Source organism: Haliotis rufescens, unplaced genomic scaffold (genome assembly GCF_023055435.1).
Source record: "Haliotis rufescens isolate VD_foot unplaced genomic scaffold, xgHalRufe1.0.p SCAF_6, whole genome shotgun sequence".
In the NCBI taxonomy this organism is placed as follows: Eukaryota; Metazoa; Mollusca; class Gastropoda; order Lepetellida; family Haliotidae; genus Haliotis; species Haliotis rufescens.
In genome coordinates this window covers 24,221,874-24,235,546 of record NW_025964334.1, presented here as the reverse complement: position 1 = coordinate 24,235,546, position 13,673 = coordinate 24,221,874, and the positions used below count along the sequence as shown (strand labels likewise).

General features: G+C 41.7%; 1 protein-coding gene across 3 annotated transcripts in view; it reads right to left on the bottom strand.

Annotated features, from left to right (window-relative positions):
* LOC124113460 (ankyrin-3-like) overlaps positions 1-13,673 on the bottom strand; it is a 39,287-nt gene that overhangs the window by 7,705 nt on the left and 17,909 nt on the right. For all 3 annotated transcript variants that reach the window (XM_046473809.2, XM_046473810.2, XM_048386348.1), the window contains 12 exons: positions 13,384-13,510; positions 12,578-12,657; positions 11,967-12,071; positions 11,149-11,275; positions 10,834-10,910; positions 9,875-10,117; positions 8,787-8,897; positions 7,326-7,425; positions 5,530-5,650; positions 4,347-4,500; positions 2,533-2,691; positions 630-805 (listed from right to left, as the gene is read on the bottom strand). In XM_046473809.2, coding sequence (XP_046329765.2) covers positions 630-805; positions 2,533-2,691; positions 4,347-4,500; positions 5,530-5,650; positions 7,326-7,425; positions 8,787-8,897; positions 9,875-10,117; positions 10,834-10,910; positions 11,149-11,275; positions 11,967-12,071; positions 12,578-12,657; positions 13,384-13,510 — 1,580 coding nt within the window. The remainder of the gene's footprint in view (positions 1-629; positions 806-2,532; positions 2,692-4,346; positions 4,501-5,529; positions 5,651-7,325; positions 7,426-8,786; positions 8,898-9,874; positions 10,118-10,833; positions 10,911-11,148; positions 11,276-11,966; positions 12,072-12,577; positions 12,658-13,383; positions 13,511-13,673) is intronic.

The following is a 13,673-nucleotide window of genomic DNA, read 5'->3' as shown; positions in this document are numbered from 1 at the left end:
TTGTTTCTTGTTTAATGCAGCACTCAGCAATATTCCAGCTATATTCAACTCATTGGGGTTTCAGGGTTAGATCTGATCCCCAGCAACCTTGTCGGAAAAGTTGACCAAATGGACTGAGTGGTCAGGTTTGGTGACTTGGTTGATTGTGTGTCTTCGTACCTCAACGGCATGGATCATTGCTCAAAGTATCAATCACTGTATTGTGTGGTCCAGACTTAATTATTTACATTTTGCCATCATATGCCTGGAATAAATAAGCTGAGTGCAGCATCAAACTACAAATAAACAAACAAATATTACAGTGAAGCCATCAAAACAATAATGAGATAGCTATTGTTCAAGACAATCATTTGTTTGTTAGCTTGTTGATTATCATGAACATCGATCTACGCAGTTGGGATAGGATGACATGCATCAACTATGTTGCAGAGTCTGACCACCCGGTCCTGTTAGTTACCCTTACAACAAGCAGTGTTGCTGAAGACCAATTTAAGCCTGAAACATCATGGGGCAAATCAGTAAGGCAGGGCAGACCTCAAGTCAAACCTCTTAAATTTTCATGGCCTTGATTAGCCTTGCGGCAATACTGGCCAAAGAATGTTAAAAATGTTACTGTCACACACACTCACCAGTGAGCACATTCGACAAAGTCGTTGGCGATGGCAAGATGGAGAAGGCTGGGAGGTTGTCTGTCCTCCTCGTTGTTGAGAGTGTTGGTGATCTGACCCGATGTGTCGAACTGTAGCAGCATCTGCATTGCATCAATACGTCCCTGCATAGCGCAGCAGTGGATTGGCAGGAGACCCTGGACATAGAACCACAGGCTACAACACACGTATACTCAACAGCACAGCAGTGGATCGGCAGCAGACCCTGGACATAGAACCACAGGCTACAACACATGTATACTCAACAGCACAGCAGTGGATCGGCAGCAGACCCTGGACATAGAACCACAGGCTACAATACATGTATACTCAACAGTGCAGCAGTGGATCGGAGCGAGTGAGTGAGTATGGTTTTACGCCGCTTTTAGCAATATTCCAGCAATATCACGGCGGGGGACACCAGAAATGGGTTTCACACATTGTACCCATGTCGGGAATCGAACCCGGGTCTTCGGCGTGACGAGCGAACGCTTTAACCACTAGGCTACCCGACCGCCCCACAGTGGATCGGAAGATGAGTAAGATTAACACAAAGCAAGTTAAACAAAGTTAAAATCGTCACTGCTGATTGTGTTGATTCACCCCAATTGTGTTGATTCGCTGGTGATTGCATATAGCCAATTGTCAGTGACATTTGACACTGAGTGATACTCAGTTTGCTATACACGTCACTAATTAGTGATATTTAGGCTTGTCGGGGATCAGATATTAGTTTGCTATATACGTTAGTTCGCTGTAGAGTGAAGTGTAATTGGGTTTAACATCGCGTTCAAGATTATCGCACTTATATAGCGACATGCGTGTGTGTGGCTGCTTGTACTAGTCTGGACTGATGCCGATTTATAGTGCTAGCCCACTGAGATACCATGCCGCAGTTTAACATGAATTCCCCTCTCAGACACAGTATACTGACTCCTAGGCGACCAGTCATTGTTTTAGCCCCTTAATGCCGAGCACCAGACAGGGTAACAACAAGTACCGTGTTTTAACGTCTTTTGGTAGGACGCAACCGGGGATTCGCTGTAGAGAGTTTGTTATATACGTACAGTTAATATGATAAGACAGAGGAGAAAATAGGGCATTTTGCAACAGTTTGTTGTATCCGTTTGTTAGCTCTATCTGTGTTTGTTTTATGTGTTCTACTGCATGTGATTGTGGTATGTAAATACTCAACTCTTGGCCAGAAACAGTGGTTTATTCATCGTGAGAAGTAAGTCCCTACTTCTCAGTTTGCTCTTGTGACAATCCTGAAGAACAGGGGATCTATCCTGTCCATGAAATCCCCATGAGGAATGACTATAAGGATTTATGATACTGACTCATATCATGCCCTTAACAGAGGACGTCAATTCTTAAGCAGAGCTCGAGATATGCTGCATATTTGGGTAAAATACGCATTAAATGAACTGAAATACGCAGACAAATCAAATACTAGTGTATCAAATACACAACAAAAACTATAAATCCACTATTGAAATAAAATTATTGTGTATTATAACTATTATATAAAACGATTGCATATATTACACCTTGTCAATCAACATGTTGTATCTTAAAAATGGCTTCCCGGATAGGGAGCGGCAAGCAGATGCAGACAGGTATACTACTATTCATATAGTTTTAAATGATTTACAGGGATGGTTCCAAATAAGGTTTAAATAAGTTAAATAACTAAATGTCAAGAAACAGGTGGGTAAAAAAAATTGAAAACCCTCTTAAACTTGTGAATACCCAATCAAAATCACCCCCCTGGGTAAAATACCCAAATAACAAAAAGCTTATCAGTAGCTCTGTTAAGAACAAGATACAAGTAAGAAAGCAACACGGTGAGGCGTCCAGCGGAGGGAGTGCTTAAGTAGCTTACTCTGTTGTTCCTCTTGATCTGATTCGCTTCCTTGGTGAGCAGCGTCTCGATACAGCCAAGCTCCGTGGGCTTCTCAGACTCCCCGTAACACTTGACGTGTAGCGGAGTGTTGCCCTCTGCATCCTCGGCGTTGATGACAGCTCCGTGCTCCAGCAGCAGCTGCAACATAATGAGAGGATAACAGAACATCCTCTTTACCATCACACTCAAGTTCTCATTTGTGTCACAGAGATCATTCTGACAAACCATTCCACATTAGAAAAGCATTTATCATAAATTGCATAACATATCATTTAAAACAAATCATCAGAATAAAGAAAAAAAGCAGCCTTTTTCAGAAAGTGAGTGATATGCCGCTTTCAATTCATCTTTCCAAGGCAAGGGAGTTTACTGACTATAAAAGTCCAGTTTGCAGCCTTGCTGAACTAGGCTGGAACTATGGAGTTATACTGTGGCTGGACTAACGAGTCTGCGTAGTCCAATCAAAATCGAGTAACGAAATCAACATCTGGTTGGTAAACTGACGTGCAGATTTCAGTCGATTGCAGGATTTGCAATGCATGTGTACCGTTAACTTAGCTTCAACAGATATTTTTCAAATATTTTCATGTTTTTAATCAAGGTACTCAGATACACCTCGCGAAGTAAGGCCCTTTTTATTACAATATCGATCTTGATTATCGATGAGACCGTCATTTTGTATTAAGCAAATACAAGTGATATCAGAGGTGGAATCTGATTGTCAATGGGGGGGGGGGCCTAGAAGGTACATAACTCGTAATAGCACTGGTGGCGTTGTGACTGAGCCCAGAGATTCCAGCCAAGTTTGGCAAGGGTGGAAACTGGACTTTTAGAGTCGGGAAGATGCTTTCAACGGTATTCCAGTAATATCACAGCGAGTCAGTTTGAAGGAATGCCCGAAGTGATGCAGGTCTCAGAGGTGAAACCCACAAGCACAGGTATGGTGCTGACAAACCTAGAAACATAATCTGAGGCAAACAGGATTCGAACCCCAATCATAGGTTTCTGGTGTGCCAAAAGGATGACTTGGCCACCAATGCCTCCATTTTCAGAAAGAATCATACATTCTTCTTATAAACTGATGATAAGCTTGTAGTGAGTCAAGAAAGTTTTATGTCACAGTCAACAATATTCCAGGCCTACCACAACGGCACTGTGACTACTCCTGTAATAGACTGCAATGATCCACGCTGTCTGGGTCTAATGACATTCAATCTCGTCATATGTGATCCTCGTTTTAGTTTGTTTGTTTGTTTGTCGTTTGACACCGCACTCAGCACTATTCCAGCTATAAATAATCAAGTCTGGACCAGACAATCCAGTGATTGACATCATGAGCATCGATCTACGCAATGGCGATACGTGGACATACATCAACCAAGTCAGCGAGCCTGACCACCCAATCCCATTAGTCGCCTCTTACAACAAGCATAGTCGTCTTTTACGGCAAGCAGTCGCCTTTTACGGCAAGCATGGGTTGCTGAAGATCTATTTTACCCTGGATCTTCACGGGTCCTCTCTTTAGTCAACATTTGCAACAAACATGGGTACTTGGGTCTTTTCGACCCAATGTGGGTTGTAGAAGAAGCTCTGTTGTCTTGACACTGATATATTTAGCTGTATCTTCACCAGAAAGAATCAACAAATCAACAAGTTGACAATGAATACAGCAACTAGTCTGATGGTTTAAGTCTTTGCTACTCAGCCACTGAATCACTCTCAACAACAGCCAAAGTGTAGCCATGGCAACACTGCATGCCACTGGTCTTGCAACAGTGAGAGTGTCCACGTACCTGTATGGTGTCCTGGTCCTTGGCGCGGTGGAGGGGCGTGGCACCCTTGTAGTCCTGGAGGTTGATGTCCACGCGGTGCTGCAGCAGCTCCTTCACTGCATCCAGATGGCCATAGTATGCTGCGGTGTGCAGCAGCGTGCTGCCGTTGATGCACCTGCACAGGAAGTGACATCAGCACCATGTAAGAAGTCACACAATCTATGTCGGTACACTGCATCATACGTGTCTCACACTGAGCTACGGAGACAACTATCAATGAACATGCATTGACCACAGAACTGATTCAGCATTGTTAGGTTTGTTTGTTGTTAAACGCCACACTCAGCAATATTCCAGCTATATGAGGGCGGTCTGTAAATAATTGAGTAAGAACCAGGCAATCCAGTGTTTGACATCATGAGCATTGATCTACGCAGTTGCGATCGATGACATGCATCACCCAAGTCAGCGAGCCTGACCACCGGATCCTGTTAGTCGCCCCTTACGACAAGCATAGTCGCCTTTTACGGTAAGCATGGGTTGCTGAAGACTTTTTTACCCAGATCTTCACGGAATCATTTGTGCATGAACCATGTATTCTCTGAATATGTTTTGATATATCAGACAAAAGATTTTCATACAATGTCTAACAGATTTATTGCTAACCAGTTAGCTTGACACTGAGTGAATGGGTACCCGGTAGGATGAGATGGTAATGTGAGTGTCAACATTCGAGTGCCTCACAGGCTGCTTGGGTTGTATACTCCCTAAGGAGCTGAGAATGTGCACACTGATTCATTTACCAGGGTTATAATAACAAAGCGCTTCGATCAGACATTGTGTATGGAGTTATGCACTTTATATTCAGATTATTATCATTAAAACGAAATACAATTAATTTTGAGTAGCTCAGTATTACTTAGCATAAAACCATTTGGGTTGGTTGGGATAAAATAATATTACATAAAAATGGAGGAGTCAGAAAAATATGATACTGTCTAACACTAATCCACTCCCCCCCTTAATAAATGACCAGTCCCTTAATTTTATCTTTTGGACTTCATGTAGTGCATGTTAAGGATACAAAAACGCATGATACAATGAGGCTCCACTGAAGGTTTTTAAACAGATGTTGTGCAGGTGCTTGGTAAACTGTCTGAGTTTTGGGGGAGTACATCTCCATGACTATGAGACTTGCACCCACCTGCTGGTAAGACTGACAAACTCCTTCTCTCCAGTAACATGCTGTTTGATGGCCTCGTCCAGCGCTTGCACATCTCCGTTCATGATCTTGGGGACCACGGTGGAGTAGTGGTCGTAGAGTCCTGTGTGCAGAGCAGGTAGAGTGTTGTATAACTGTTCCTCAGATTCAGTGATAGTTCCTTAGAGATTACTACAGGAGATGAGTGTTGTACTGATTTTACAAGAGTCAGTGTTTTTCGATTCCCTGAGTGTGCAAATAATCTTCCCGTTGGAAACGTCAACTTTAATAACATTCCTATTTTGAGACATGCTGTTTGTTGTGATTCTCAAAGTTGACAGGTCACTTGAAGCAGTATAACCATAGAATATGTTGTCAGCCAGTCAACCAATATTAAAAGGCATTTCCCAAACCATACTACACCCACATATGGGATATTTCGCAACCCACCTATAATGTATATCCCAAACCATACTACACCCACATATGGGATATTTCGCAACCCACCTATAATGTATATCCCAAGCCTTACTACACCCACATATGGGATATTTCGCAACCCACCTATAATGTATATCCCAAGCCTTACTACACCCACCTATAAGATATTTCCCAAGCCTTACTACACCCACCTTTAATGAATTTCCCAAGCCTTACTACACCCACCCATAATGTATTTCCCAAGCCTTACTACACCCACCTATAATGTATTTCCCAAGCCTTACTACACCCACCTATAATGTATTTCCCAAGCCTTACTACACCCACCTATAATGTATTTCCCAAGCCTTACTACACCCACCTATAATGTATTTCCCAAACCTCACTACACCTACCTATAATGTATTTCCCAAACCTCACTACACCTACCCATAATGTATTTCCCAAACCTTACTACACCCACCAATAATGTATTTCCAAAACCTTATTACACCCACCTATAATGTATTTCCCAAGCCTTACTACACCCACCTATAAGATATTTCCCTGGCCTTACTACACCCACCTATAATGTATTTCCCAAGCCTTACTACACCCACCTATAATGTATTTCCCAAGCCTTACTACACCCACCTATAATGTATTTCCCAAACCTCACTACACCTACCTATAATGTATTTCCCAAACCTCACTACACCTACCCATAATGTATTTCCCAAACCTTACTACACCCACCAATAATGTATTTCCAAAACCTTACTACACCCACCTATAATGTATTTCCCAAGCCTTACTACATCCATCTATAATGTATTTCCCAAACCTCACTACACCCACCTATAATGTATTTCCCAAACCTGACTACACCCACCTATAATGTATTTCCCAAGCCTTACTACACCCTACTATAATGTATTTCCCAAACCTCACTACACCCACCTATAAGATATTTCCCAAGCCTTACTAAATCCATCTATAAGATATTTCCCAAGCCTTAGTAAAGCTTTCAAAAAGTGGTGGACATTTCCAAATTTGACACATCAGTGACCCAAATGATGTCCGATGCAATTCCCTATTTTGACTTGTACCATGTGTTTACATGTTTTTTCAGGTGAACAATTGACTTGCCTTTACATGTGTTTGTGATGGGTGCCACTGATGGGGCAGGATACGCTCACCTTTTCGCGAACACCACCTAGTATCATTACTATTTTATAGTGATTCACAAAGACATGCTCATGATAAAGTCGGAATCGTACAATCGACTGCTTCATGCAGAGATTTCTATTGGATATGGAAAGGGTTCTTTATTTCCTTCACCCACCTATAAGGAATTTCCCAAGCCTCACTACACCCACCTATAAGGAATTTCCTGAAGTCATCATTCTTGGCACACTCTAGTGGACTCTGAGCGCGGCTGTTCTTACAGTGGACGTCACATCCCCACTCAATCAGCAGCTGCAACATCACATACAACAGTGGCGGTCAGTCAGTCACATGCCATGAGTGTGTGAGAGAGAGTTGAGTGTATTGCTGCTTAGCATAGAATTGTATTGTACAACATCAAAATAGTAATTTTTGTCAAACCCAGATATGCCCTTACTATATACCTTGACCTTGCTGTGTGCCAGGCAAGATGAAAGTTGGCCCAGACAACTTTGAGAGACAAAATCCTTTTTAAAAGAATAAGCTGTTCTACTCTTGCACATGACAAGTGAGTTTTCTCTGACTGTCTGTTTGTTATCAGCAGGTAACAGCATTAGATATTGGCACTAGTCCTGTAGTCCTTGCCAAATTGTCCAATCATCAGGTATCATAAGGACTGATAGAAATTTGCCCTTTTTTTTTGCTATATGTTATCATTATAAGGACTACTTGACTAAAACCGTTCGTTTCTGATGCTGAGGTAACCACATTCTAATTCAGAATCTTTCAGTGGCATGGGTGGTCTAGTCAGCTAAGACGTTGCAATTCACCGTGCAGAGTTGCATACCTTGGGCACACTAGAAACCAAGCTCCTCACAGCGATAGCCCATTCGCGGAGCTCTCTATACTATCACTGCCACCAGTCAAAACTCCCCACTGTGATAGGTGGCCACAACCATGCTTGGAGTTGAACTTGCAACCGAATGACCATTATGTTTACAAACAAGTGACGACTATCGTGACACCGAATACACTTACCGCTGATAAATTACTTTCTTTGTTTGTCAATTTGAATTTCTGTTTCATTAAAACTATCGTGTTATTGATATAGTAAGAATGTATGGGAGAAGTTAGTTGATTTTCCGTTAGTCTGCAATCTCAAACCAATCTGATCATTAAAACAACAAAGTAAATTCATCTGGAAAACATGCTCAGTCGCGAACCTTTTCAAATTGAAATATGATGGCATTCCCAAAGACATAAACAAAAGTATGAACGTTACTACATTTGGAGTTAGAGGGCAAATTCAAGATTCTTGTAATGGCCGCACCCACACTGGTGGCAGTGATGTTACCGAGAGTGTAACGAAGGTGTCACATGCTGGGAAGGAGCTTTACTAGAAACCTATGATTGTGGGTCCAAATCCCGGTTCGCCATCCATGATTATGTTTGTAGGTTTGACAACACCATACACGAGGTCTTGGGTTTCACCAAAGTGGTAAATATCTGAGACCTGCATTATTTTTAGGCTTTCCTCACACATTAAACTGATATAACTGGGAAATTGTTATAGGCAGTGTTAAAAACCCCAACTCTCTCTCTCAGAAGTGTTCATGCAACTTCCTCACTCAGTATCTAGTATATCACCCTGATGGAATACAGAAAGCACTTACATTGGATATTTTCCTGTGCAGGCCTTCGATTGCCGAGTTGAGGGGTGTGCACCGGAAGTTGTTCTTGGCATCAATGTTGGCACCACTCTCCAAAAGCAGATACACAATGTCCTGAAATGGGTTGATACCCTTGCATTATAAAAGAAACACCTCAACATAGCAGGGTCCACTTACGCGAAGCAATATTAGTGCTACGACCGTCTTAAGTCCGAAACCTTACCATACACTTATGATAGTCGCAGGAATTTATTAAATACTAGTACTACACTTAATTCACTTGAAGCCCATTATCCTGACATATCGCCCAGAGCCCTGTTCCACAAAGTGATTTTTGTACTATGATGATGGTAAACCTAGGTTAAGGTATGGGAGTTACGATCACCTTGGCGATAAAATAGCTTTGTGGAACGAGAATCTGGCTCTATTGTCTTATATAAGGACACTACCAATAACTTAATGTTTCAAAGGTCCACGTCAATTCAAGGTACAAGGTTTCACTGCTTTTTCTACTAAGTCTTAAGCAGAATAATGAAGATGTGGTAATAACATTAAAACTTAAGGATAAAAGTTTTCTTGGAAGTCTTGAAATATTTGTTTGTCTACAAATTCTTGTTCATTTACTGTATTCGATGTAAAAAGCTCCCCGCTCTATATATATATTGGCAAGTGAACAATCCCAATTAGCACCCCTTCTGATTGATCAATGTACACACGACTTGTTTATTCGTGTATAATACGCAATCATGTGTTATATGCACCCTTAATTATGGGCAATTAAATTCTGGAAAATATATCTCTCTTGTATAATACGACAAATATACGATCTTTCAACTCTGTTTTTTTCTCACAAAAATTATATTCTAATAAGAGCCCCCTATTTCTAATTTTGAGAGCACCCTGGGCGCTTATTATGTCGAATACAGTAATTCTATAAAGGCGTTTACTCTAATGCCGATTTGTACATCCCATCTAAACTTTCTTATTTGAATCCTCCAGACCTGTCAATGGTATGGTGCAGACCTCAAGATTTCACTACAGTAAACATAGTAAACATAGTAAACAGACTAAACATAGTAAACATGACCTACATAATGGCCATTGCGACTGGCCCAGTGAAGCGCTGTGTTCCCGGTCTTCGGTTCCCTGCAGTTGATGAAGGAAGGCGTTCCCTTGAAGAACGAGATCATCTTCTCCACGATGGCATACTCATTATCCTTGGCCGCCCGGATGAACATCCTCTGCCACGCGATGGTGTTCCCGGGGAACACCTGGTATAGGAACACCGTTCCTGCCTTCAGCTGCTTATTGCGACTCGGGGCCTCCAGGTAGAACTGCAACACACAGCAGGTGATATAACACACTGGACAATCCAGGATGACCTTGTGTGCAACCTTGGGCTATAGAAGTGGCTAACAGTTACTTGAATCATTGAAACTCAATCGGTTGTAATCCATGGTAGAATAGGTCTTCAGCAACCCATGCTTGTCGTAAAAGGCGACTATGCTTGTCGTATGTGGCAACTAACAGGATGGGGTGGTCAGGCTCGCTGACTTGGTTGATAAATATCATCATGTCCCAATTACATAGATCAATGCTCATAATGTCAATCAGTGGATTGTCTGGTATAGACTCGATTATTTACAGACCGCCTCATATAACTGGAATATTGCTGAGTGCGGCGTTAAACTACAAACAAACATTTAGTTGTAGCCTGTATGTCATACCTACTGTTATTTCCATTGTGATAAGAAGTACAGTCAAGGTTCCATTTCAAACAACGAAACACTACATCTATCAGATCCTTCAAAGTCAAGTTGCAGACAGTGGTCACTCTGCGACCCCAATTTTCATGACTGGGACACTAAAACCATTTAATCGAGAGTCGCCAGAACTCACTAACAGAACAAACAGCATGTCCCTGAATAACCATGCTAACTGACAAACATTGAACTATCATTCAGGACATCCGCTAGTTTACAAAGATAGGTGTTCTTAAAATCTAGATGATTTAATCTAAAGTTTATAATTTGTACATATGATCTCATACCTCGTACTTAGGGTACTTGGCAGGATCTATCTCCACCACATTCAGGTCAGGAAGACGCAGAAACTTCTTGACAGACTCTGTAAAACACAACGTTGAGTCAAGGTGAAGGACATGTCAAGGTGAAGGACATACATAAAATAATCTCTCAACACTGATCTTACCCTTGGTTTTACTGGTGAAGTCATCAATAAACACCCGAGTCTCCTTGTTCCACAGTGTAAATATAGGTGAGACCTACCCTTGTTTTTACTGGTGAAGTCATCAATAAACTCCCGAGTCTCCTTGTTCCACAGTGTAAATATAGGTGAGACCTACCCTTGTTTTTACTGGTGAAGTCATCAATAAACTCCCCAGTCTCCTTGTTCCTGAGCACCAGTCTCCGACCCTCGGTGAGCAGCTCCTTCTGTTCAATCATGTAGAACCCGGAACCATTTGTGAGAGTCTGGGGAACATACATGCACGCCACTTTAGACACCCCCATGATTGTCATCCTCATCCCAGATCTCACTACACATAGTTGGTGTATTTCCGAGTGCAGAAAAACAGAAACCTTGAGACATTCAAACTCTGAAGAATTTCGAAGGCTGCAGTGTCAACTTAAACAAAATGGAGATAGCTCAACATGCTCAAACATAATGTATACTATTCAACTGTTGATAGACATAGTTCGGTTATTTTTCTTTGCATACAGATCCTATCAAATGTAGAGTAGCATATTATCTAAACACTGCAGAGAAAGGTTTGTTTGTTTGTTGTTTAACGTCGCACTCAGCAATATTCCAGCTATATGACGGCGGTCTATAAAATAATCGAGTCTGGACCAGACAATTCAGTGATTGACATCATGAGCATCGATCCACGCAATTGGGATTGATGACATGTATCAACCAAGTCAGTGAGCCTGACAACCCGATCCTGTTAGTTGCCTCATACAGAACAAGCATAGTCGCCTTTTACGGCAAGTGTGGGTTGCTGAGGACCAATTCTACCCCGTAATCTTCACAGGTCTGCAGAGAAAAGTACCTGTATATAACAAAGCATAGTAACGTTAAAGTTGACACAGCGGAGTGTAAAACTAAAAATATAAAAGTTGTTAAGGTAAAGAAGGGACCGATCATATAGTTAGATCTCACCAGGTTGATGACGTAGGAGAGACAGAGGTCGTTGATGGTGATGTTGCGGGGAATGGTGAGCTTGTCGAATCTGTGACGGATCTGTTCTCGTATCTCCTTGTGAATCTGAAAATTAAGAATATCTGTGGATATCAAGACTGAGGACTGCTGCAAACACATGATTAGAGACAGGAAGGCCCTGCAGCTCACCCGACTCTGAGTCTATTACATGAGGAAGACAGATACAACTGATATAAAATCCACATCCTTGGATATACATGCTACTCTATATGAAACCATTGTAGCTATGTGTAAACAATGATAAAACTACGAGAGTGAATGAGAACAAATGGGAAAACAGATTTTCTATAATGGTTTCCATGGTAATTTTGAATAGATGCTAACGGAACACACTTGATAGACACATTGTTTTTGTGGTTTAAGGGGTCAGTATTGAATAAACAAAATTAAAACACTTGCAGGAATGGCAAGCAAATAAGTAGAAATTTAGTAAAATACGTAAGTACAGAAAAAAAGTACATTTGTGTGACAAACGTGCACAATATTCACACACATTACATCACATTATCTGCACAAATGGAGAAGACATGAAGCAAGTTGAAATATGATACCTGTAGTCGGACATCGGCCACATGCTGCACTAGATCCTTACAGTACTGCATGTCATAGCGCCGCAGTGTCTTCTGCACCGCTGGGGAAAACAAGGAACTTTATCTTACCCCGATATCACAATGTTGAGATCTGATTGGTTCAGGTGATCTTGATAAAAAATACTTCTTTTCCCATCTGGGAGGGAAATATATTTCTCAGTGGGAGACAAAATCCCTTACACCCCACCATGAAGAAAACAGGCTGCACATGGATTTCTGAGCAGGAGACTAAATCCCTTACACCCTGCCATGAAGAAAAGAGACTGCACATGGATTTCTGAGCGGGGTAATAAATCCCTTATACCCTGCCATGAAGAAAACAGGCTGCACATGGATTTCTGAGTTGGAGAATAAATCACCTCACTACGAAGCACATTGTTTACGAGTCAGTGACAGTCATGTGACACAGCAAAAGTTAACCCCAGCTCAATCGAACAGCTGTTTTCGAGTAATTTTCAATTTGTTTTGATTCTTTTGCAATGACAGACTAAAACAGGATAAATTTGTTGAGGCAGTATCACTCAGGGTATGTGTCATTGAAGGCCAAGTCTAACCCAGATTTACACAGGGGGGACATGCATGGGTTGCTGAAGACTGAGTTTTCATTTATCCTATTAATAAGTGACCAATTTCATGGAAGCATATGAGGATGTTTGCATGACGTCTTTTTTACCAAGTTCACAAGTGGGATAAATGGACCAGTGATGGAGTTCAGGAGAGATTGCAGCTGCTCGCTGTATCAAACCTGTCAGTGGAGTCCACCCTACCTTCCTGGTGTGCCTCAATGTTAGCCTTCAAGCCCATCCTCTTCTGCAGGTCGGCCATGTTGGACACGCTGGCAGGGAACTTCTCCATCTCGTGGTTACACTCACGGATCAGCTGGTTGATCCAGTTCTGTGGACAGCCAAGAAAACACTGTGATCTTTTCTAAGCACTCACCTGAATAAAGCGTGAAAAATGTATCAACATTTTTAAAAATGTCCACTGCCCCCTTGAACATGGAGATATATTCCCTGGAATAAGTAAAGATTGGTCACATGTTTATGTAGGAATAGAA